Source organism: Gobius niger (genome assembly GCF_951799975.1).
Source record: "Gobius niger genome assembly, chromosome: 1".
NCBI lineage: Eukaryota > Metazoa > Chordata > Actinopteri > Gobiiformes > Gobiidae > Gobius > Gobius niger.
The window spans coordinates 54,331,401-54,355,459 of record NC_136852.1 but is presented as its reverse complement, the minus strand read 5'-3'; the positions used below and the strand labels follow the sequence as shown (position 1 = coordinate 54,355,459).

At 41.7% G+C, this 24,059-nt stretch overlaps 3 protein-coding genes across 3 annotated transcripts; 2 read left to right on the top strand and 1 right to left on the bottom strand.

Annotated features, from left to right (window-relative positions):
* The first annotated feature begins 6,502 nt into the window (after positions 1-6,502).
* LOC306978187 (immediate early response gene 5-like protein) lies at positions 6,503-7,659 on the top strand. Its single transcript, XM_079576703.1, has one exon. The coding sequence runs from the start codon at positions 6,660-6,662 to the stop codon at positions 7,536-7,538; it is 879 nt and encodes a 292-aa protein (XP_079432829.1). The 5' UTR covers positions 6,503-6,659; the 3' UTR covers positions 7,539-7,659.
* A 682-nt stretch (positions 7,660-8,341) lies between these two features.
* On the top strand, positions 8,342-13,854 carry LOC306979598 (carnitine O-acetyltransferase). Its single transcript, XM_079578617.1, has 14 exons — positions 8,342-8,504; positions 9,447-9,716; positions 9,797-9,915; positions 11,249-11,302; positions 11,384-11,546; positions 11,681-11,855; positions 11,927-12,105; positions 12,181-12,281; positions 12,392-12,511; positions 12,585-12,707; positions 12,785-12,920; positions 12,992-13,054; positions 13,130-13,267; positions 13,397-13,854. Exons 1-14 carry the CDS (start codon positions 8,478-8,480, stop codon positions 13,598-13,600), a joined length of 1,872 nt encoding a protein of 623 aa, XP_079434743.1. The 5' UTR covers positions 8,342-8,477; the 3' UTR covers positions 13,601-13,854.
* Positions 13,855-13,963: 109 nt separating this feature from the next.
* adamts13 (ADAM metallopeptidase with thrombospondin type 1 motif, 13) lies at positions 13,964-21,220 on the bottom strand. The gene is made up of 29 exons (XM_079578494.1): positions 21,128-21,220; positions 20,680-20,734; positions 20,488-20,621; positions 20,330-20,413; positions 20,133-20,257; positions 19,899-20,045; positions 19,658-19,792; positions 19,145-19,295; positions 18,951-19,055; positions 18,731-18,882; positions 18,601-18,664; positions 18,324-18,450; positions 18,069-18,217; positions 17,858-17,978; positions 17,683-17,763; positions 17,426-17,607; positions 17,199-17,355; positions 16,988-17,117; positions 16,740-16,916; positions 16,467-16,665; positions 16,300-16,396; positions 16,089-16,218; positions 15,690-15,866; positions 15,409-15,613; positions 14,973-15,315; positions 14,754-14,897; positions 14,506-14,685; positions 14,233-14,408; positions 13,964-14,142 (listed from the first exon to the last, which is right to left on the bottom strand). Exons 1-29 carry the CDS (start codon positions 21,203-21,205, stop codon positions 13,987-13,989), a joined length of 4,161 nt encoding a protein of 1,386 aa, XP_079434620.1. The 5' UTR covers positions 21,206-21,220; the 3' UTR covers positions 13,964-13,986.
* Between the last annotated feature and the right edge of the window lie 2,839 nt (positions 21,221-24,059).

The following is a 24,059-nucleotide window of genomic DNA, read 5'->3' as shown; positions in this document are numbered from 1 at the left end:
CACAGAAACATGAAGTACCAAGTGTTCATAACCACAGATGTGGTGACATCATCTGAAAAAAATGTATGTTGACCGAGGCTCCTCTAGCCCTACTATACAGAACAAGGCTCCTAGCTCTCAAAACAGGCACTAAAGCAAAAACCTTTTTTAAAATTTTATGTTGCATTTTATTTTATGTTCATATGTTGAGACACTGTTGAGCGTAGACTTTTCCACATAAACTGGGTTTATGTGTAAAAGACTTTATGGGGATACACTGGTGACTGGTTGGTGTATGAGAGATGGTCACAGGTCGCTGAGTTCACCCAGGCCCAGGACTAATCTCCTGGGGGTGGGGTGAAGGCAGGAGAAGTGAATCCTGTTGGGACAGGCCACCTCCTCGTCCTGCACCAGGTGCTGTTCCGCCTTTAGACTAATGCACACTGACTTTTGTGTGTACGTACCTGTATAGTACATACATTTATTCAGATTAACTAAATCATGGCTTTGTATTCACCATCAATGGCATGAAGTATACGCACAAAATGATTGATTTAACTACATTTAACATTGTTTTAGCATTTTCAGGGATACATATCCAAGACTTTGTGTATTTGGAAAAAATTAAAGAAAAGAAAAAAAGTTTTCCCTACTGCTTCACTCTACATTCCCCAAAAGCTGATTTGCCAAGTTACTGCCCAGTGTAATTTTTCAGTGATACAAATATAACATTGTTTCAAAAAGTTCTGTAACTTATTTTAAAATCTCAAAAACCCAGCAGTCTCTGCATTTATACAACTGACGCCATTTCACAGAAATTCCAGACAACTGGCGTCTGAGTTCTGCCTTCAAAAAGGACATGATGAATAGGACACACCCTTCGTATGCTTGAGAATGGTTGAGTATATGGCACACTGCAGTGCTCCAGCCTAGATTCATTACTGCGTTCATGCTCCTAGCTCTTTTCACTTGCGTTCTGTGTGCTTGCTCCCCTGCGCTTCACGCTGCTGCCTATTTTTAAAAGGCTGAATTTGAGTGAAATACACTGAGGCACCAGCAAGGCGAGCTACAGCTCTTTCCAGCGCTCGTTCCTGATCCTCCTCTTTGTTGTGGTCTATGCATGCCTCTTCTAGTCACATGACTCTGTTTCTATGGCAACTCGGGTTTGAGTAATCATTTGCGTTACGACCTTTATTCCCTTGAGGAAAGGGGAGGGGGAGGTTAGACTGAGCCTGTAGAAAGAAGGAGCGAGAGGGAAGAGAAAAGATAGGCAGAAGGGGAGCGGCAGAGGCACAGGCACAGGCAGAGAAAATAGGCAAAAACAACTCTTCGCAAAAATGTACTCGCTTCATTGTTTTTCATCATTTCTCGTTGAGCTCTATGTCATCCTCTACCTCCGTATGTTTAGTTGCAGTAAAGTGAGGCACTAAACAGTGGGTAATGTGCTCAATTTGACCAGAAGCAGTGAGTCACACTGATGAGAAGAGGCAGGGAGTTTGGTCAGGGAGCAGCGGCATATATGTTTCATAAGGACTGCACTGCCACGTCCCTCTTTGGGAACACAGCCTTCCCGTCAACTGCAACTCTCCCCAGCCTCATTAGACCAAATCCTGACCAAACAGCAAATACTTACCAACATGTTTTTTTCTCAAATGTCCTGGTAAAGATACTGGAACATTCAGTATCTAACTAGGAACACTCACACGCCTCCCCTTTAATTCTTCTCCGAGGAGAGGCAGCACTGTGCCACATGTGCAAGTCTCAGCAGAAACAGATTCTGTATGTTCCTGTTTCTTGCTCTCCCGGCTGCGTCGCCATGGTTACCGAGCTAGTCCACCAAGGCACGCAGCTCCTCATTTCTCGTTCTCTCTCTCCACTGTTGGGTGATTCAACCCATCAGTTGGGTTGTGTCATCTCCTAGATGGAGTTTCAGGAGTTTGAAGCCCCCACTTCTCCTAAATGGAGTTTTAGTTTGCTCATAGATGTTAGTAGGACTCCAGGTGGTGAAAAGTATGTGTTTTGGTGTTTTGGGGGAGTTGTGAGGAGATGCTGTGCTGACAGGAGCACTGCAGCTGATAGAGACTATGGGGGTGGTGTGGTGGAGGTGCTTTTGGTGCTGGCTGCTTCCAGGTGCCTGTGACTTGGGCTGAATATGAATGAGGGGGCCCTGGTTCTCCGGAGATGGCGGCTGGGGAGAGAGCTGCTAAAACCAGAGACCACTGGAGCCTGGCTGCTTGAGAGGCCCCCACAAGCTGCTGACAGGAGCTGCAGCTAGCCATCACGTTAATTAGCGTTTTTACTCTAGCAGCGCCGACTGGGGGAGTGGGTTAGAGGGATGTGGGGGTGGTATATGACTCATAGACACAGTATGGTTTATTCATGATGGAGGAAGGGGTTGTGTGTGCTGTGTGTGCGCGTGGTGTGTGTGAGAGCAGAGAGAGAGCGAAAAGACATTTGATTTGCACAGCTCTCTCTCTCTCTCTCTCTCTCTTTCTGTGTGAGTGTGTGTGTGTGTGTGCGTGTGTGTGCGTGTGTGTGTGTGTGCGTGTGTGCGTGCGTGCGTGCGTGCGTGCGTGTGTGTGTGTGTGTGCGCGTGTCTTAGTAGATCACTGATTGGCACAACGCCAAGATATTATTGTGTCTTGAATATAAAAAAAATAGACACTCAAAGTATTTTTATATGTTATTTATATACATATAAAATATATACATGCATATATATGTATGTATGTATGTATGTATGTATGTATGTATGTATGTATATACACAATAATTCATTCATTTCAAACAGAGTTACTTTTACTTTGTTATACCGCATATTGTTCTTGAAACATTATTGATCATGCATTGTTTTTGAAGCATCAGTTGAAACGGGTTTAGAGTGGCTCGCTCATAGGTGACCTGACCTTGTCTCCTCTGGTTCAGCCCCTGACAGCGATGCCTGCCTTGCTGTGGTTTAACCAGGATCAATAGTTTGGTACTAACCAATCCACAAAGTCCCTACTGAAGCTGAGCGAGGTTGCTGTGTGTGGAATATTCTCGAAGAAGCCGCCCAATTCGGCTCACTCCTCATGTCTTTGCGGGGAAGTGTAACATGCTCGTATGTCTAAATGAGAATGTGCATGTGTAGGGGGTTATTACATTACAGCTATGCTATTGTCTAATTGTCTCTTATTATCATTTGTGACAACCATGACCTCTGTTATTGGCATATCTGCATTCTGCCTGCACTGCAGAGCCTCCACCACAGCACTACTCAGAGCGTTTTCTCCCAAGAGCGCCTGGGCCCATGCCTCATAAATACAAACACAATCTCTCCTACACCTCCTGACTGCAGGACAGGACTCCACACATATCTGCCCGTGGAGCGCAGCCCATTTGCATACATATTAAAGTGACGCCTCAGAAAAAAGGAAGAGAGAGAAAGAGGGGGAAGTGGATTGGAGGGGAGGGGAGGGGGATAGAGCGGGTATATGCAAACAAGGCTTTCATCTAATATGCAAGAACCGGCATTGCTCTGGCATAAATCTGCATCTGAGCTCCGCCAAAGAGAGCCGAGCCCATTTGACAGTAAATGGGCTAGGGATGCTTGTCAGAAGCACAGGGGAACATAGTGTTGCTCCACAGAGAATAGGGCGATTGATCAGTATGGCATGCCACATATAACTACTTTTGAAAAAGTCAAAACTTTCAAAGTCAAATATTTTGATTTTGATTATAGAGAAATGTCTATGAGTAATCCTACTTGAGTCATGAGGTGTTCATAACTTGCTATGCAAAAGTACAGGCAGATATGAACTTTTTCAAACCTTTTTGTAGAGGCAAAAGTAGAGCACATGATGGCAGTAAGGCAGAAAAAGTGCATGAGAGAAACTTTACTTACTGTCTTTAGAAACTAGAGCTGCTGTGAGCTCTGGGTTTCCCCCAACCCTGGGACTATTTTATGTTGGACACCCTTGAACTCCCTTTCCTGTTTTCTTGCCTGAGCATGTCGCATTGAGGCACGCCATTCTGTCTGCACAGGTGATCTTACGCACAGGAAATGGAAACTCTGAACGTGTGTGCCCGTGCATGCGCAGCTCCGGCTTTGCGTGCGCATGAAAAAGTGTGGTAGCAGCGAGCTTGAAACAGGATATGCTGGGAATAACACAAAGCACAAAAAGTGTCACATGATCTGAAACACAGCGTTGATTTATTTGGCTTCAGAAAGAATCTGTTGCATGTGGTTTGGAGGAGAGAATGTTTTCCTTCTTTGCTCTCAGAGTGCTCAGACACAACACATGGAAACATTTCGGAGAAGCCAAGGGTTTGTGAAAAAAACTATACACTTTTTACTCTTTCTCCCGCTTTTCATTGGGTTTTGGCTCTGAAAACTGATTGAATTACATACATCTGTGTGCCATATGTAGAAAGATTTTCCTAATGAATATATTGAAACACACTTCAGTTTTAAACATACTGTATCCATAGCCACTGATTATAGTTTTGGAAAAATTAGTTGTTCGTGGTGGGCTACTATATCATGATGTATTATGAACACAACATTTACAGCTCCCGTCTCAGTCTGTAATAAATACACTTCCTTTCACATGAGACAGTTGCATGTCTGCTCTATTGTCTGCCATAAATATGCTGGAAGGGTTGGTTAAATATTGATAACACCAATTTTCTGCCCCCCCAAATCGGCCTCCTCCCGCCTACTCTCCATCATCAACACACACACAAACACACAGCAAACACCTTCTTCTTTTTCTGCTTCTATCTGCCGGTTATTTCACCCTCGCAGTAACCTTGCTTATGCATATTGCATATGTAAATAAAGCACCCCCTCTTCTCTCAAGTAATTGTGTGCATCTTCTCTGGAGCTGCATATCTTGAGGAGGAGGCATGCACGCTGGAAACTCAAACGGCTTTGTTTTGCTACTTTTTCTGCACAACTCTCTTGTACTATGTTTGGATGTTTGGAAGTTTAGTCAGTCCAAAAGTCCTAAAGTTTATGATGTGAACAAGCATAAAACAGAGATTATTGCTTCTGATGTTGTTGGTTGTATAAACTATAACACACAATAAGTTGGTTAAATAATAAATGATAAATAGTGAACTTTCAGTGGTACAGCATAAAGTTTGATTAAATAAATACATTTGAAGACTGACCATTTTGAGGTTTAGTTTAATTTTGGGGTCATTGGTAAGGTTTTTATGTGACATCTTAGGGCTGGGCAATTAATCGAGAATGATCGCAAATCGCAATCTCTGCTTTGCCAATTTCAATAATCACCAAGGGATTTTGATAATCGTTAGGTTTACAGCCTTTTTTCCTCCTCTTTTTTGTGACAGAAACAGAACCTTGTTTGGATGAGACATTGGAAGGTTTCTGTGTGTTAAATGACACTGGATTAAACAATCTTGTTTTGTATGAGCTGAGATTAATATAAAAGGGATTAATCAATATGAGGAGGAAAACAACGTACCTACATACTATATATACTATACTGTATACTAAAGATCACTAACAGTGATGTCAATTTTTTCTTGAATACAATCAATTAATAGATCATATTTTTGTTTGTTGCAATGATAACTCCAAATACATACGTAGATTAGAGATACATCCTTCAGCTTTATTCACTTTTACTTAAAAGGCAGCACTTTATCATTATTCCTTTTTTTTTTACTTATTTAACTTATTTTTAAAAATACTTTTCAAGTGCTGCTATGAAAATGTTTTTTTTTATAAGCTGCGCCATGTTATATCGAACCAACATGGCAGTTCTAGTAGTTCTAGTTTTAATGTTACAAAGCAAAAGCAAAATAATACAATTATGTTTGAATAATCAATGCATATTAAAAAGGATTAAAGCAATTTGTTTTTGTAGCATCATGACTTAACCACAGTTATGTGAGCTTGTCCTGCCGGTCCAACCAGGATTAGTTGTTACACCGCAATTTATACTATTACCAGAGCATGATAACCATAATAGTGGGTGTCCATCTGATTCACCTATTTGGCAGGAAATCAAAGTCCTTTCCAGGTGTTCAGTAAGATGTCAGCCATCTGCGTGTACACATAAACACATGTGGGCCATGGATGACACATAATTTCTCAATAAAGAGCTTTTGCTCTACATCCCAGCCCACTGAACATCGTTTAACTAGTGGCATTTCTCATAACATTTGAACATGACCAGTCTTGATATTATTTTTTTAGGGCAGCACATTTATAGCCTATTATTGAAATAGCTCTGTTCTACAGTATAGTATAGTTATGCTGTATTTATTCCCGCCACACACCATTCTTATAAAGTACAGTGAGGTTACTCATTCTCCTCTGCCCCAATCTGATTCCACAACAATAATAGTTGTCTATATCATTTTCTAGTTGTATATTACTGAGAACACGGTGAAATGCAGCATGCCCGCTCTTACGTGCATTCTCAATGAGGCGAGTTGTGATATTTGCGTATAACAGATGCACCGCCTCCTCCTCATTGGACAATGTGTACGTGAGGGCGTGGCAATGGAAAGATGAGAGTTGCAAATCCATGCCCTTACTGGGAAGACATGGAGCGCTATGGACAGAGTCTACCCGATTCAAGTAGGAATCTCAACTGAAGATATACACATTTCTTTAAATAGGGAAGAAACGGTTTGACAAACAGAAAAGGGTGGCCCGCCACAGAATGGAGTGTGCTTTTGACGCACAAAATCTGATCTCTATTTCTTTGAGGAAAATCCAAAGCTCCAGGACGCAGAGAGGAGGCATCAAGCTCCACAAGAACTTGCTGGTAACATACGTACTGAGAAACGCCAGGCAGTTTTATATGAACAAAAACTTGTCGCATATACAGAGGACGCAGCAGTACGAAGACGTGGCCGCAGTGCGAGAAAGACAAGAATACCTTGAAATTACCGGGAGCTTTAAGGAGTTGGCTGATGACTTCTACTGCAACTTTACTGGTGTTGAGTCGGACTCTTGGCACTGCGGAGCGCACCAGCCGAACGATCAGCCTGCAGAGGTGGCGCACCAAGACGCATCAGCCTGCGCAATGGTTTCACCAGTAAGTGACTCTGACCTCATGGTTCCTGAAGCCTGTTGGAGTTGTGTTGAGAAATCCGCGTGGGAGTTACCTGTCCCAAACACAACCAACCAAAAGACTGTCCTGGACCTGGACACGCATGTGGTGACTACTGTCACCAATGGATACTTCCACTCAGACTGTTGCGCGCAGCCAAAACAGCCGCAGGGCGCGCACTACTATACTAAGAAGCGGAAGATGGACACAAATTATTATATTATTGACCCAGAGTTTTATTTGCCGGACTTCGGGCCAGTGCCATTCAAAAGAATGAGGGCTGATGAGGACTCGAACGGGGACTCGGATCAGTTGGACTCATCAAACATTTCCAACCTGATATCAGTGTTGGGTTCTGGTGGACTCTCTGAGTTTGTGAGTTGGCAGCATACGGACCTTGAGCAGATATTTGCTACTCAAACTATATGTTTAAAACAGACTTTGTTAACAGGTAGTGGTTGGACGAGAGCAATCGAAGCATTTTGATATGTGTATATTGATTTCATTGTATCATTTATTTTAATGCTTTTAAATAAATAACACACACATAACTTGCAATCTCTTTCTTTCTCACTGAAAAGTGTGGCTCCAATAAAAACCTCTCTTTAGAAACCATTTACTTTTTCACCATATTGGCTTATTATGAATTCATAAACTGTGTACCCTTGTAGTACTTAAGTGTCTTCTTGGCTGGTGATGTTTTGTGTAAGTCCAACGATAGTTCATAATTTCTGAAGAAATGAATTGGAGTTTAGGGATTGATGCTGGAAGAGCTCCATCATGTGGTCAGTACCGAGTTGTGCAGCTTGTATGCAACATACCAACACAGATGATTTTTATTCTTTGTGAATGCATAGGCATAATTCATATCTCAGTTTTCGTTCAGACATTCAACAACATTTAATAAAGGCTAATTGATGCAAAATAAAGGTGTTTTATGGACTGTGTCTCAATAGTAGACACGAACGTTCAGGGGATTAAGGGGGATGCATTTTATATGGCAGCCTACCTGAAATGTTACATAAGCCTACTTCTGAGACTTGCCGCCTATCAGGTCAAAATATTGTGTCTACTGCATATTCACTAGCCATATACACTAGGTAATTTTATTAACTGATTCACATACACATTTTTGACATTGTAGTTTTTTAATTATTTATTTCATTGAAAAGCATCTGTCACTTATGCCCCCTCTCCAATTAGTGTTAGGAACTAGGAAGCCCCTTAAGTTTTGTTTACTTTGGCTCTAAGCGGGACCTCTGTGAGGAGCGCGCGTTTCTGTTTATCGGTATGACCGAGGGGGGCGGGTACAGGCGGACAGCTGAGAAGAGAGGTGCGCTGCTTGTCCTTGAGACATGACTGCGCGAGCTTTTCTCATCTTTATTCCCAGGACATGCAAAGACTTTAACGCATCTTTTTGACAACATGTTTGGTGTATTTGTCAGAACTGCGGTGAGTGAATTTACTCTGAAGACTATCCCTTTTTACCTTTTCTCTGCGCAATAGCAAATGTTGTTGACACTGCATGCTACATGCGTAAAGCTATAACCTACTGCGTGAAGGGGCGGGCGCTCAGGGCTTGCAAATGTCCAACAATATTTAGTTTTTATGGCATAATATACCTTATTGTGTTTGTTGTACAATCATAATCACGATAAAATTGTGTGTTGCAGCCGAAGGCATTTTATGCGCAAAAGGCACAGCCCCACAAGACTATAGCTATATATTAACTATATATTGTGCAGTAACAGGCTACATTAAGGCACTGTAGCAGGCAACTACAATAGTCTACGACTTCTCCCTATATTGCATCACGCAGCAGCATCCAAAATAAATTCACGTTTTATTATGAAACACCCGGGATTCGCAGTTGTTTGCCGTAGGCATTATGAATGGGCAAATTAATACATTTTTCGAAACTTAAAGAATATATAGGCTAGATCAACTACTCAATGCATTTAGATAAAAGCTTATTGGTTGAAAACGCACTATGTTTAGCCTACCTGGTGTTTTAGCTTATTTGAATAACACTTTTTGAGGGACCAAAGGTTTCTTTGATCTGTGTTTGTTTTCAGTACCAGTGCCAACTTTCTATTTTTAGAGATACCGGGTCGGCACCAAAGTAGCTTAACAAATTGTTTGAGAGCTGGCCCATGTTACTGTTAGTGTCAGTGTCACTGTAATTGTGTAGCCTAAACCTCTGGCCTGTCCTTTAGGCCTGAAAGGACAGGCCAACCATAGGTCATCCAGAATGGTAGCCCTCTTACATGTAGTAAAACAATTAATAAGCAATATTCACTGTGTATTTGTTATTAGGTATTATAATAATATAATCAAAGTAATGCAGTTACTGTTTTAACATGGCATAATGTTTCTGCAAACATTTTGTTTCAGTTGCGGCCCAGTGTTGTGAAGCCATGTCATCTTGTCAGGCCAATCACACAGCTCTCGGAAAGATCAGCAGCTCAACAAGAAAACTTGCCAAAATTGCCAGTGCCACCGCTAAAAGAAACATGCAAGCGTTATCTAGCTTCTCTGGAACCAATAGTGAGTGAAGAAGAACTTGAGCACACTCGCACACTCATTGATGAACTTGTGAAAGGTGGTGTGGGCGAACGATTGCAGAAAAGCCTGGAGCGGCGGGCACGCAAAACAGAAAACTGGGTGGGTATATGGCTTTGTTTAACTATTTTCTGCAACTTGTTGAGTTTCCATATGATATTATATTAACATTGTTTCTGTAGCTGTCAGAATGGTGGATGCAGTCAGCTTATCTAGACTGTCGTATGCCAGTGGCAGTCTACACCAGCCCCGGTGTGCTGCTGCCCCGAATGCACTTCCGAGATCGCCAAGGACAGATGAGGTGACATCTTCGAGAAGTTGATATAACTAAACCAACTAGTCTTAGACCCAGTGCAAATTAGAGCCCCCCAAGAGTTTCAGATTGGTTCGCCATGCATATGGCGCTGCAATTCTTTATTATTTACTCATGCCAGAGGTGGACAAATTCTGGCCATAAGTGGAAAGTTTAATGTTTAAAAGGCTCACCAACACTATAGATCATTATTTAAAGATTAACCACCTTTAAAGAGATTAGATGCAAGTTGGTCATTGTATGCTCACTACTGCCACCTCAGGTCTTATGCGTAACTGCAGTCTCTATATTAAAGTTCGTGCATGACGGCACTTTGGACCCGCAGTAACAACTTTTCGAGTGACAGTGCAGAATATTAGTGGCAGCTGTGGAGAAGCCTGGGCTCATTCTACACATTAGGACATTGCTGGAACATGTAGGGGGATGAAAATACTTAGTTTTAACAATTTTAAACTCTGTATAGTCCCTTTGATACACTGGCTAAAGGTGTGTCCAGGTTATCACAATCTATTTGTAAATAGTATTTTTTGGCAGCCCCCAAGACTGGCTTTGTCCTGGTTTCCTTGGCAAGTGTGAAACTCAGTTTCCCTTACCATTAGACGTACGCTAATAACACTCTAGCATCGAGGAACATACAGTAATAGCCAAAATATGTTTTTTGTTGTAGGATGATTCTTGGTTCTCTAGTGGTATGTCATTGCACAAAAGTACATAGCCTTGTATGTAGTGAGCACTGCGTGTTTACCCTTTGTGCAAATAGGCATTGTCATCATTGTCCTCTACCTCAGACCCAAAGCTTAAAATACCCGCAAGCCATCGACGACAACCTATGCTAGGAGATGAATGACTGAACTGTCTTTTAATTATTGAGTATTTTATTAAGTTCACGACACATTAAGTCTATGTTCATTGTTGTATTCATTACAAAAGCTGCCGTAAATATGATGTAGAGTACAGAGAGGCTCAAATGAAGCTAGTGTCTGTATCAAACCTTTACTCAGGCTTCCCTTTCTCTTCGGCTGGTGCTATTTAAAGCTTGTTGGCTGTCCATAGCTTCGTTCAGCTGTTTCTAAATACAGTGACCCAGGGGACATGCAGTGAACACAACGCTCCCAATAGAGACACAGTAGTCCAATAAATCAAGCACTGCACTTATGAGATTGTGATCTGTTCAAAGCTCTTGTAATGATTTGTTGGCCTGTGGTGCAGTTAGATACCGTACTTGTTACTGCCACCGATAAAGTTACCTACAAGCATTAGTATTGGCTGTTTAAATAGTCAGTTGTCAAATGTATATTACACTGTTGTATCTGTTTTATAGATTTGCTGCAAAGCTCATAGCGGGAGTTCTTGACTTCAAAAAGATGATTGACACGTGAGTTGCAGTAAATCCTGCTTCTTTTTCAGATTAAGAGCAATATTGAAACAGTTCTAATCCAGATTTACTGTATTGTAGTGAAACATTGCCCACAGAATATTTAAGTGGAAAGCCCTTATGTATGGACCAGTATTACCAGCTTCTGTCTTCATGTCGGATTCCTGGACGAAAACGAGACACAGTTGTCAATTACGCCAAAGGCTCGCCCTCTACACATATCACTGTCGTCCACAATTTTCAGGTACTCTAGGTGGCGCTGCTGCTCTTCCCACTGCTGCACTATATCGCTTGACATTAAACAATTCTAGATATTGATGTGACCTCAAAATAGTAATTTCTCATGTTAAATTGTCTCGACCTGATTTTGTTTCCCAGTTCTTTGTGTTGGACGTGTACAACAGCGACGGCACCCCGCTGACTGTGGACCAGATTTATATGCAACTGGAAAAAATCTGGAACTCATCTCTGCAGACAAACAAGGAACCTATTGGCATTCTGACATCGCAGCACCGCAACACATGGGGAAAAGCCTACAACACCCTTATTAAAGGTAAGATATAGCATCAAAGAGGTTCAATTTCAATAAAGTGGAACGGTAAAATTACAATTTTACATTTTCAGATAAGACAAACAAAGAGTCTGTCCGTGCCATCCAAAAAAGTCTCTTTTCAGTTTGTCTGGACGCCCCAATGCCACGAGTGTCGGAAGACCTCTACTTTAGCCGAGTGGCTGCTCAGATGCTGCATGGAGGAGGGGCCCGTTGGAACAGTGGCAATCGCTGGTTTGATAAAACATTACAGGTAGGTTTAAAATGACAGACATAAAATTAAATTGTTCATTAAAAATGAAATACTGAAGTTCCATTGTATCCTCAGTTTATTGTAGGGGAGGACGGCACATGTGGACTGGTCTATGAACACGCACCTGCTGAAGGACCCCCCGTTGTTTACCTTATTGATTATGTTGTTAAATACATGTACGCCTATTATTATATATATTTAGTCCAGATAAAGTTTTAATATTTTAGAATACATTCGTATTTTATCTCTATCCTGTTTTCTAAACAACCTATATGTTCCCCACTAGGCAGAAGAGTGAATTTGTTCGGACTCCCATGGTTCCCCTGCACATGCCCCAGAAACTGCGCTTTAACATCACACCAGAAGTCAAAAGAGATATTGAGAACGCCAAACAAAATATGAATATGTATGCACGGTCTCAAATATGTATTGGTTTAAATTACAATGTAAACTAACTGCGTTTCTTTTACTGTTGCCAGGATGGTGCATGACCTAGATGTAAAAGTTGTTCTTTTTTCCCATTTTGGAAAAAAATTGCCGAAGCAGCACCAACTCAGCCCTGATGGTTTCATGCAAATGGCGCTTCAGCTGGCCTATTTTAGGTAAGAGCTGTATTTATATTACAGCAAGTCTGGCTCTAATCCTAATATTCATTTGCTGTGCTATATTTACATAACAGGATGTACAACATTTGTTGCTCTACTTATGAGAGTGCATCTTTACGAATGTTTAAATATGGAAGAACAGAAGGTATCCGTGTAACTACTGTTGACTCATTTAAGTTTGTTCAGGCCATGCTAGATCCAACTAAGCAGGTAGTTCTTAAAGTTTTTATAGCAAAACATATAAACCTTGTCATCTGTCTGACACTGCATTTGTTCCCCAGAACACAGAGAAACTTGCACTGCTGCAGAAAGCTGTCAGCACTCACAAAGAGAACACATACAATGTAGGATCCTTTTCTATTGTTATACATGCTCTTTGCTATACCACCTGTTGATACTTTATACATTTCTTTTTGCAGGCAATTCATGGACAAGGCATAGACAGACATCTGCTTGGGATGAAAATGCAGAGTATTGAGGATCTTACATCAATGCCAGAGATTTTTATGGACACTTCCTATGCTGTGGCACAACATTATCATCTCTACACAAGTCAGGTAATTTAAAAAGTATATTTTTGAAATGGCTATAATGACTTTCTGTAAGAACAGAGCAAATATTTACATCTTGTCCTATTTATTTATTTATTCAAATCTTTGTCCTCATATCTCTGTCTCACTGTCTAGGTTGGCTCCAAGACAGACTGCGTGATGTGCTTTGGTCCGATGGTGCCAGATGGCTATGGAGTGTGTTACAATCCCATGGATGAGCACATCAACATCGCCATCACAGCCTTCAACAGCTGTGAGGACACTAACGCTGCCAAGTTTGCCCGGGCCGTGGAAGAGTCTCTGTTGGACATGAGAGCCCTTCTGGAGGATACGGCTTGAGCCAACAGTGATCCCTCTATTGCCGAGTGCAATGTTGTCCTCCCCGGCTGGACCAGAGCTGGAATGTACAAGTGCCAGATTTGTGGCCCAGTGTCATGCTTTAGTGTGTGGATTGTTGAAAAACTATTTAAGTGCTAAAAAGGATTTATTGTGCAACTGTCAAAGCATCGCTGAGAAATGTTTGCTTAAAATGATATATTTTAATATATTGAGTTATGTAAATTGCATACATAATAAGAACTTTTTATATTTTATCAGTTTGGATTTTTTTTATTTCTTGTGTTTTCTACTAGCATTAGAGTAACCACATTTAATTATCTTAAAGTACTATTAACGCAGTGATCCCCCATAAAGATTGTATAGAAACAATGTTTTAAAGGTAGAAATCATGATTTGATAAAGGAATATTCAGCTTTAAAGGTCCCTTTCGAACGCAGATAGTCACCATGAAATTCAACCTCAGCCATGTTTCCGGAGGAGTGCCACTCAAACAACTGCTGCCCCTTGAACACATGGGTCTTCAGGACGTCCATGTCCCTGATCTGAACAGAAGACAACCCGTAGTAAGGTTATTTTTTCTGTTAACAAATACATTTCAACTAAATGTACTCATAAGAAAGAGCCTATTGTACCATTATATATGTAGACTGTGAGATGGTGGCATTGAAGACTAGCCCTATATGTTTTGCTTGAATCTTAATTTTCACCAAGGGAGGAGCATTGATGAGGACTCGGCATGTCCGACTGGTGTTCAAGGTGGCGGGATTCTCAAATATTCCAGTAGGAGCAAACAGCTGTTTGTCACAATCTGCAGGTGGCAGCATTCATGTTGGCAAGTGTACCATGTAAACATCTAAATCACACAGCAATTAATCATCTGAGGCAGACAAAGCATGATATCTCACCTTGATAATGAGTCTTCTTTATATTTTTCTGAGACTTGTAATTTAGAATCACTCCATTTCCCTTTTTGAGTAAATTCTGGCGTATCAAGAGGACATTTGTTCTGGTAGTCAGTGCTCGACCAGCCGCCTGTTCACACCTCCTCACAAAGGACATCCGATCAAAAAAGGCCACATACTCCCCTATAGAAAACAGTATACTCAGGAAACATTCTAACTACACATCTTATGTGTACGCATTTCATTCTTACTTTTACTGCAATTTAAGAAGCTCGATTCCACTTCTATGTGAATGACTTCGTCCAAGGGTCTACCTATTGAGACCATGCAGCGGCCAGTCGCATTGGTTAAGTCTAGAGTTCCTGATACATCTAACAATAACCGTCCACATGCACCTATTGAAGAAAAGGCAATTTAAAACAGTGTAATGTTTTTGATGACAGGTATAAGAATGCTTTATGCTTACTAACTAGATGTGGGTGCCTGGGTAGTGGTAATCATCGGAATAGTGAATCCTTCTGCTGGACGTAAAAATCCTTTGCTATGATGTGGGGTTTCTTTGAGGCTCACAGTGGGAGAGGGGAGTGGTCCTTCTGTGTGGTTAGCCGGCATTGAAAGTGTTACTGCAGTGCTTATGGTAGTGGGGTTGACAACAGGCGCGGATGGCTTGTCGAGGCAGCCCACGTTGCAGCCCTGAATAGTTATAGGTTTGGGCATGTGCATACAAAGCAGAGGGCTGACTGCTTCGGGATTTGCGGGCCCCACACATGCTACGGCTCTGGACTGGATCCCATAGCCACAGGTTACAGAGCACTGGAGAGCAACCCAGCAACATGATCAATTTCTTGATATTAGATACAGTAATACAATAATAGTCTCTTTTTTTTTTACTCTAATGACGCCTACCTGGATCCATGGCTTCACCTCCCACCTAAATGTACACACTTGCACTAGACAAGGCACTGTGATGGCTGGCTTGACTATACCATGGCAAGTTTCATCTGGGACTACACTTTCCTTTCCATTCAAAAATTGAACGCACAAAACTGTTCTCTGAGCTACACCAAGTCCACAAGACACAGAGCAGGCCATTGTCTGCAAAATCTTCCACCTGCTCACATGAAAGAAACAACCAAGTCATTATTACATTGTACTTTATGCTAAGAAATATAAATTATGCATTTCACCTTGCTGGGCAGCTGTGGTTGTTACAAGCCACCACTGATTTTGGTTTAGGAAAATCTTGGCACTCTGCATCATCCACCACTACCTCCTCTCTCTCTCTTTCCACAGCGCAGTACAACACCCGCTTGGCTACCCCTCCTCCACATGTCACACTGCAGACTCCTTGCTTAGCGCGCCATCTGCTTGTGGAAAACAGTAACTCAGAGTCAGGCCAGTGAACAGCACTCACAAACTGGGAACGTTCTTTAAAATACTATACAATAATGATAATAATGAGAGAATGCATTATAAAAACAGGAATAAAAATAAAAGTGGGTAGGTTTTGTAGCGCTAAATGTTTCAAATGCTTGTAAATCTGTCAAAAAATGTTATGTATTTAAAGTCAAACATGATATTCTCACATTGGAGGGCATGGCGATGTGTTACAAATCTCAGCATAAGGGTGAGGTCTGGCTGAAGCATCGCAGTGAATGTCAGGCACACCCAGTCTGGTCTGATGGTCCACACAGGAAAACCACACCTGCTGGGTCCCTACAAAAGCATGGGGCTTCATGAATCATTATTTCTTTAGCGAAAGTTATTTTACATGAGATTAGGTGCCATTTCCCTCACCATTGCCACACTCTTTTGAGCACTGGCTGCTAACAGGACTCCACACAAAGACAGAAGCCGGCCTTGACCGCGGCATCAGCTTTCCCATGTCCTGGTTCTGTTTCATTGAAAAACTCTTCCCAGTAAACAGAGTATTTTGTATATTATTTACATTCCTGCGTTTTTACCTCTGCCTTAGAGTCCCATCCTACTGGGCACACATTTACTACACAGGGAACCATATTCGGGGGCTGGTTCTGCTTCATGCACATGCTCTCATTCACTTTGACATCTAGACCACCTTCTGCTCGGACGCAGAACACTTCACGTTTAGCCTGCCCAAGTCCGCACACTGCTGAGCATTTTCCTGGCTCTGAGACGTGCCATCTGTTACCAAATTATTGTTTTTAAAGTGCGTCACTATTGTAAATACAAATGAGTGAAAATTGTTTATTAAGTACCTTGCAGGGCAGTGCTGCATGTTACATTTGTCAACAACAGATGGCGCTGTTTCAAGACATTCAGAATCTGGTAAAGCCGTGAGTTCATCTCCATGTTCTTGGACACATTTAACTTGACGGACTCTTTCCCCTCCACCACACAAGGAACTGCAAGGTCCAAACTCCCCTTTTTTCCACCTACAAATGAATAATCAAATGTATTACTCGGCTATGAATACCTTTCCGAGCTCCAAGGTACAGTTTATTACCTGGGAGGGCATAGTGGCTGCTGGCAGGTTATGTAGGCAGGGCCAGAAGGCATAGGTCTATCACAGTATTGAGGTTTTAACTCTTCATTAGTGTCTGGGTCCACACACTTATATACACATTTCTGGACACCTGTAATAAGAACCAAAGGCATCATCTTTTGAAGTCCCTAGGAAGAAAATCTGGTCATTGTTTTGTTTAACATTGACATACCTGATCCACAAGAGGCAGAGCAGGGTGTTACAAAGTCAACCCATTTTCCCTTCAATTGGCTGGCTACTGAAGACCTGTTTTGAGTTGGTACGTAAAAATTGTAGGTAATGTTTGGGTTAGTTTTCGCCCCATATTCTTTACCATATTTGCGATAGACCTGCATAATACCACATGTTAATAAAAGAAAAATGCATGCAAACGTTTTGAAATAAAATGTATATATTTACTTGTATATGTATCTGTTGTTGCACAGGTCCAGGCAGAAGCAACTCCTCACTCGTGGGTAAAAGATCAGGGGTTAAGTGTAAACGGTATTCTATATAGTTATCGTCCAATAGGGAGGGGTGCGTCATGTTTAGAGCCATGCTTCCCTCTCCAGACACTATGTACTGGCCTTCAACTAATACAGCTGGTGAAATGAATGGAGGGTACAGTATTGTATAGTTATATTACACTGATCAATACAAAATGTTGCGCTTCTTACCCAAATGAGTGAATAGTGGTGCACTGTTTATAATATGAACTTGTGTGGCATTCAAAGGAAGTGACAAAAAGGTGAAATACTCTGAAATAGAAAATAAGTTATACATTGTATCATGATAAGTTATTTAGGTGTTGAATGTCATGTTCTGTATATGACATGTGTTCTTTCATAATACTTTTTGCCAGGCCACCAGTGAAGGAGTCAGAGGTTAAAGTACAGGATGATCCATCTCCACCACATACCCCACACTCATCATGCACTTTTCCAGAGTTCAGAACACCATCACAGCCAAAGATCTTCCTCAAGACAAAAACAGCTCATTGATGAATAACAGCGGCAATATTATCCATGTGTAATTGCAAATTTGCGCGATCTAGTCACTTTACTTGGCATTTCCCTTTGAGACAGGCTGCAGTGGAGCCAAATGGGGCACGGCCATCTAATTCACAGCGAGTGCCATCTACAAACTGAGACCCACGGCTCACTATAAAGTTTTCTCCCTCTGACTGGCACAAATGCCTGCATTGATCATTTCCTGTTAGGTAACCCAGATCATACATCACAACATCAATATAAAATGTATGCAACATGAAGTATTTTTGCAGTAATCAGAATTTTGATGCATTTCTTTCTAGACTTACCTTTGGCCACACCAATAGCAGGGCTCCAGGTGTAGAAAGATGCAGTGTTTGGTTGCAGGTAAAGTGGATTAAGGTCTGTGAGGGAGCACTGCTCTGCCATAAAATCCTGCTGGGTTCTCTCACATGGCTAAAGCAACATCAGAAAAACAATTTTTGATAACATATTGCACTATGATGAAATGTTCAGGGTATTGATCGTAAAACAGAAACGTGGTGATTCACTATATGAGTCAATAGCACTGTTGACTTGGCTGTTCTGTGACCTACTCAAACTTACATTCTGGTGACAAAGTTCAGCTTGAATTTCCAGACCCACACACTGATGTCCTCCAAATGCAGGCCTGAGAGTATAAGGGGTTGTTTTTGATGTTGTCACCTCTGACTAGTGTTTGTGTCATGTTACTCACTTTGGGTTATTGCATAGCCTTGAGCGATGAGTGATTCCTCCACCACATGTCCGTGAGCAGGGAGAGAAGTCAGACCAGCTGGACCACGATCCATGCACCACCACAGAGGAGCCCAGCTCATCAGGTGACACACAGCGGCCCTTTAGACACCACTGTAGGGGAGATTAGATGTCCTTCATTATTATAGTCATTATTGTTATTGTAGGATAAGAGCCTTTACCTGATTTGGGCCACACTCTGTTCCATCCAACAGTGGCACCAATAAACGTTTGCAGGAGCTGTCATTATTGGAATCCACGTGACAAGACAAAACACGACAGGGAGGCTAAAGAGAATTGAATCTGCATTTAAATAGTTTACACAATAAAAGGAATAACATACACCTAGTGTCATAGCACCATAACACAACCTTACAAAATCTGCATTGGTGAATGAGCAGGCTCTCGCGTTTTTTCCAAAAGCTATTCGACATTGGTCATCCACGCCATAGTACAGACCAGGCTTCCAATTCTGCAGAGAGCCCCCAAGAACAGGCAGGTCTTTCACACATTCAGCCTTTCCATTACTGAAAACATCAAACCCAATGGAATACAGTTAGTGCAAGTGTTGTGGGCGACAGTGGTTCAGATGTCTGCGCAGGGCAATGATGAATGTAGTGTGTGAGTGATCGGTAGTGGTCAGAGGGGCCGACGGTATAGATTGGTAGCCTTGCCTCTGTCAGTCTACCCAAGGGCAGCTGTGGCTTCAATAGTAGCGTAGAGTGAATAAATAATGCACTGTCTTTGAGTGTTCAGAAGAGCGTTCTATAAAACCTGTGCATTATTATTTTAATTATGGTCTATCTAATCGACATGAAAATGCCGCTTGGTTATGACGTGGTGAAGCTGTGGTGTGCCATGCACAGCTGCGATGAGCAGGTTGAGCCACCTGAAGAATGTGAACAGCTGCTGTCTGCTGCAGGACGACCAGGTCAGATCCACACTGTTATAACCTCCGTCAGATGCCATCATGAAGCCACTCCTGCTGCAGCTGTTTTCCACACCATCATGGTTCAGCCCAAAGCTGAGAGAAAAGTTTTTTATAAACTTAATTAAGACAACATGTCAGCATTATTAGTATGCCTTTGCATATCAAACAGATGTCTGTTTGTTGTCAGACTCACTTTTACCTGTGACCAATTTCATGAGCAACAGTAATTCCCAGGTCAAAGCCGGTATCCTCTGTAATAACACAGCTCCAGTCTTCAGTGCACACCCCTCCCAGCTGTGCCACCCCCCTGACCTGCTTGTTCCCATCAGGTAACACCAGGTCATACCTTTTAATGAAAGTGAAAACAATGCAGTAATTTACAGTTGACATTCAAAGCATGTATTAAGTCAGGCTATAGCACGCAGCCAGGCACCTGGTAATGTACAGCAAGAGATCCGCATGGAGTGGGTTTGTATCATTGGGCGGGTGTATTTTGTTTCCCCAGTCGCAAACACTTCTGAGGGAAGCGGTGATGTCGGAGGACATTTGGATCTCTGGCTATATGAAATAACATAAGCAATAGTTTTTGGAACAATTGTATCAAAAAATGTGGGACGTAGTGCCACAGACCTCTTGCTCGGTCAGAATAATCATCCTGACCAGGTGCACTCTCATGTTGGCCCCCAAAGTGATGTCTCTCAACAACTCTGAGGCCTACATGTAGAGTAAATTAGCCAGTCAGTCTTTAGTGACACATTAGATAGTATTACAAGAACAAGCTTTCTTACGATATTGAGGTTGGTAAGGATGTATCTTTCAGTATCCTGCTTGTGAACGTTGTGAACATCTGGACCAACCACAACCAAAAGTTCCAAGTGTGTCACATCAGGCATTTTTACCGAGCGAAGCTGTCGTGTATGCACTAAATACAAATAAAATTAGTTCAAACATGTTTTATATGGTTGAAAATGTATAAGTACCTGAATCGCGTGAAGGAGAGCAGTTGGAAATTTTAGTGATGTCCCGTTGTGCTGACTGTAGGGTTAGCAGTAGGAGAACACAATACAGAGACATCAATTACAACGTTAACTTGATTCATGAGTTTTAAAATTATAGTGATTAATTTATCTGCTCACTTTAAATTTCAATGTTACTGAGTCTATATGTCTATTTGTTACTGTTTTAATAGGGGAAAAGAAGACTTCCACAATTTAGTACTACAGTATTTACAATAATCATTATATTTGATTGTTTTATGTTTAGAATATTAAACTGCGCACTCATAATGTCGTTTTTACAGTTTTATATTTTAGCCATGACTGCCTGGTGTTTGGCAGGATGATAAACAGTTTAAAGTTGAAGAGTTCAATGTACTTTGCAGCGATTCAGAGCAGAGGGATCACTCTCACACTGCAGATTTCCACCTACCTCATACAATGGAGATGTCATTGCAGCAGCGGAGCCAGGCCTCAGCAGCAGCAGACAAAGCAGAGACACAAAAAACATACTTCCCTCTTCCTGTGCGTGCTGAACTCACTCTGTCTTTCCTACTGGAACAATATGTGATGAAGCCCTTCAGCAGGACTTCAGCCAGCGCAAGTGGCCATGAGCTTTAGGTAAACACAGAGCAAAGTTCATGAGTCACTTGTGCTTTTTCCTTCTTTCTCTCTCATTCAAGTGTCCATGTCTTTTGATAGATGACATTTAGGTTACAAAATTGGGGATAAAATTATTAGATGTTTGTAATAAAAGATGGGTTGTAATAATTTCGTTTTTTTTCTTTACAGCTTTCCACCAGGGGGCGCCCAAAAGCCTGTGCACGGACGCCTGGTATGGACGTATGGGCTGCTGGGTAGCGGGAGGGAGCAGAAGCAGTCGCACTCATCACACGCCTCCACTGTGAAGTGTAAGAAAATATCCATGCCGTATGTCCATCCAAGACACACTCTAACCTCATCTTATGCTCAGGCAAATATGATCACAAACAATCCTGAACTAGCTTTCTTCATTCTGCTTAACCTTTATCCTTTAAGATTTGCCCTTTATTACTCACCATTTACATTTTTTTTTTTTAGTGGTTCCTTACATTTATTTTATTGAACACGTCTTTTTTAAGAGATAAGTAATTGGCATTTACCAGTTGCAACATTTCAGGAGAGTCTTGGCTCCGGGGGGGAACTCGGGGTGATCACCTCGAATAGGTTGCGTTCGCGTGACATAACAACATTGTAAAAAGCCCATAGTTTAAAATTGAGGTGGAGGGAAACGGAAAATTCCATGGCAGTAACTATGGTAACTGTGGTAACTGGTGAACTGATTGTCTTAGTTTTTGGTTAATATCTCAATCATTACTGGAAGAAACCACAAGAAAAAAAAACTGTCTCAAAGTTCATTGCCTCCTCTGTCAGCATATATGAACTAATGTCCAATTATTTTCTCTGAAAGGCGTCCAAAGGTGGTGACACAATTGAGCATGATGCTCAAAATAATACGGCAGGTTTGTGAATCCAATCACTGTCAGATACTAATGAGGAAAATCATTTGTGATGAAAAAGTGGGACCAGTTTTGCACTTTGGTGGGACATTGAGGGCGGATACAAAGTTTTATGTTTAATATTTTATGCCACCAACACTCAACATACATTTTGGTTGCAAATAAATACAATTGCATTGCTTTCAAGAAGTGTGAATGCAGAAAAAAAAAAATCCAAGGCACACTGACAGAGAGAATTAAAAGTGTGTTTCGACCATAGTAAGGTACAGCAGGAGAAAAACAACAACATTTGGTTAGATGACTCAAAGAATAGGCTCCTTTTAGAGTGATTAACACCTAAATCATGTCTTCAGACTTTCACCACTCTTTTTTGGTTGTTGTTCTGTTCCCTGCTTCCTCGGGGGAGTGTCATTTATCTCCATGAAGTTCCAACCCGAGCCCCATCTGCCTTTAGTCTGCTGATATCTGGTTTTTGTCAGTCTAAATTAACAGCTGGATGTCAAAGGCATTACACTGCAGCACTAGACCTCACTGGCCCAGAGGATTTAACTAGCCTAACAGACTGTAAGAACTGTCTGTGGTCATGTCATCTCAGGCTAGAGCAGAGATTGTCTATTTATGATGCTTTAAATTATAGATACCCTGCCATATGGGATCCTCAAGTGGGATCCACCGATAAAGCCTCAGGAAAATGTTGTTATTGAACGGGTAGATTGTTTCTCAGCTTTATGTTTTAGTTAATCGTGCACAGGCAATTGAACAGTGATGGTAAAAACAAGATGTCATTAGCTAAAGTGGCATTACTCTTTCCTGTTGTTCCAATCATGGGAAAAGAGTGTAATTTGGTGCACGTCTGGTCTGGCGTAAGCCTTTGGTGTAAGACAAACCAAGTGACAAATTACTTCACTCTGGAAGGTTGAGGCGCATCTTCAAAAATGTTATTAGAGAAAATCAATCAATCAATCGACCTTTATTTGTATAGCGCTTTACAACAGAACATCAAAGTGCAATGTTGTAAAAAACTTTTTCAACACTAAATAGAAAAAAGCATACATTTCACATGTGTAGTTAGCGGTCAAAAGCAGATCTAAACAGGTCTGTTTTCAACCTAGCTTTACACAGTGTCAGGTCAGTGATGGCTCGTAACTCGACAGGCAGAGTGTTCCAGAGGCTCGGACCAGCCACAGAAAAAGAATGATCACCCCACAGGTGTTGTCCTGCAGACCACAGCGCTCTACTGGGCTGATGTGCAACGAGCAGTTCACGTAAATAGGAAGCTGCAAGTCCAGGAATTGATTTAAAAACAAACATTAAGAGTTTAAAATTAACACTCGCATGTACTGGGAGTCAGTGTAGGGAGTGCAGCACTGGAGTGATGTGACCGCCCCGGCGAGTCTTTGTGAGCAGCCGAGCTGCAGCGTTTTGCACCAATTGTAGCCGGTTTAAAGTGCCCTGGTTCACACCCACATAAAGGGCATTGCAATAGTCAATGCGGGAGCTAATAAAAGCTTGCATAGCCTTCTCTAAGTCATTCTGGCCAAGGAAAGGTTTTACTTTGGCCAGAAGATGGAGAAGTGCTTGTCAAACTTAATCCCTAAAATTTTCACCACTGTTCGAGAAAAAGGGGCAAGAGCTCCCATGTCCGACATATGAATTTGGGTCCACACAGAATACACTCATCTTTACTCTCATTAAGATGTAAAAAGTTCTGTGTGAGCCATTCCTTGATGTCAGCCAGGGCATTGTGGATGGACCATAGTGAAACAGAGCTGTTTGGCAAGATGAGTAGATAGACCTGTAGATCATCCGCATTAAAATGAAGAATGAAGACAATGGAAAATAAACATTCATTACTTTTTCAGCAGT

Excerpts from the sequence above, each read along its gene's own strand:
- LOC306978187 (XM_079576703.1), top strand. The coding sequence starts at position 6,660 with ATGGAGTGTGCTTTTGACGCACAAAATCTGATCTCTATTTCTTTGAGG.
- LOC306979598 (XM_079578617.1), top strand. The coding sequence starts at position 8,478 with ATGTTTGGTGTATTTGTCAGAACTGCG. Across the intron at positions 12,282-12,391 it reads GATTATGTTGTTAAATACAT|GCAGAAGAGTGAATTTGTTC; the intron begins GTACGCCTATTA and ends GTTCCCCACTAG. Across the intron at positions 12,512-12,584 it reads GCCAAACAAAATATGAATAT|GATGGTGCATGACCTAGATG; the intron begins GTATGCACGGTC and ends TACTGTTGCCAG.
- adamts13 (XM_079578494.1), bottom strand. The coding sequence starts at position 21,205 with ATGTTTTTTGTGTCTCTGCTTTGTCTGCTGCTGCTGAGGCCTGGCTCC. Across the intron at positions 20,258-20,329 it reads TTATTCTGACCGAGCAAGAG|CCAGAGATCCAAATGTCCTC; the intron begins GTCTGTGGCACT and ends TATTTCATATAG. Across the intron at positions 19,296-19,657 it reads CAGCTGTTCACATTCTTCAG|TAATGGAAAGGCTGAATGTG; the intron begins GTGGCTCAACCT and ends TGATGTTTTCAG.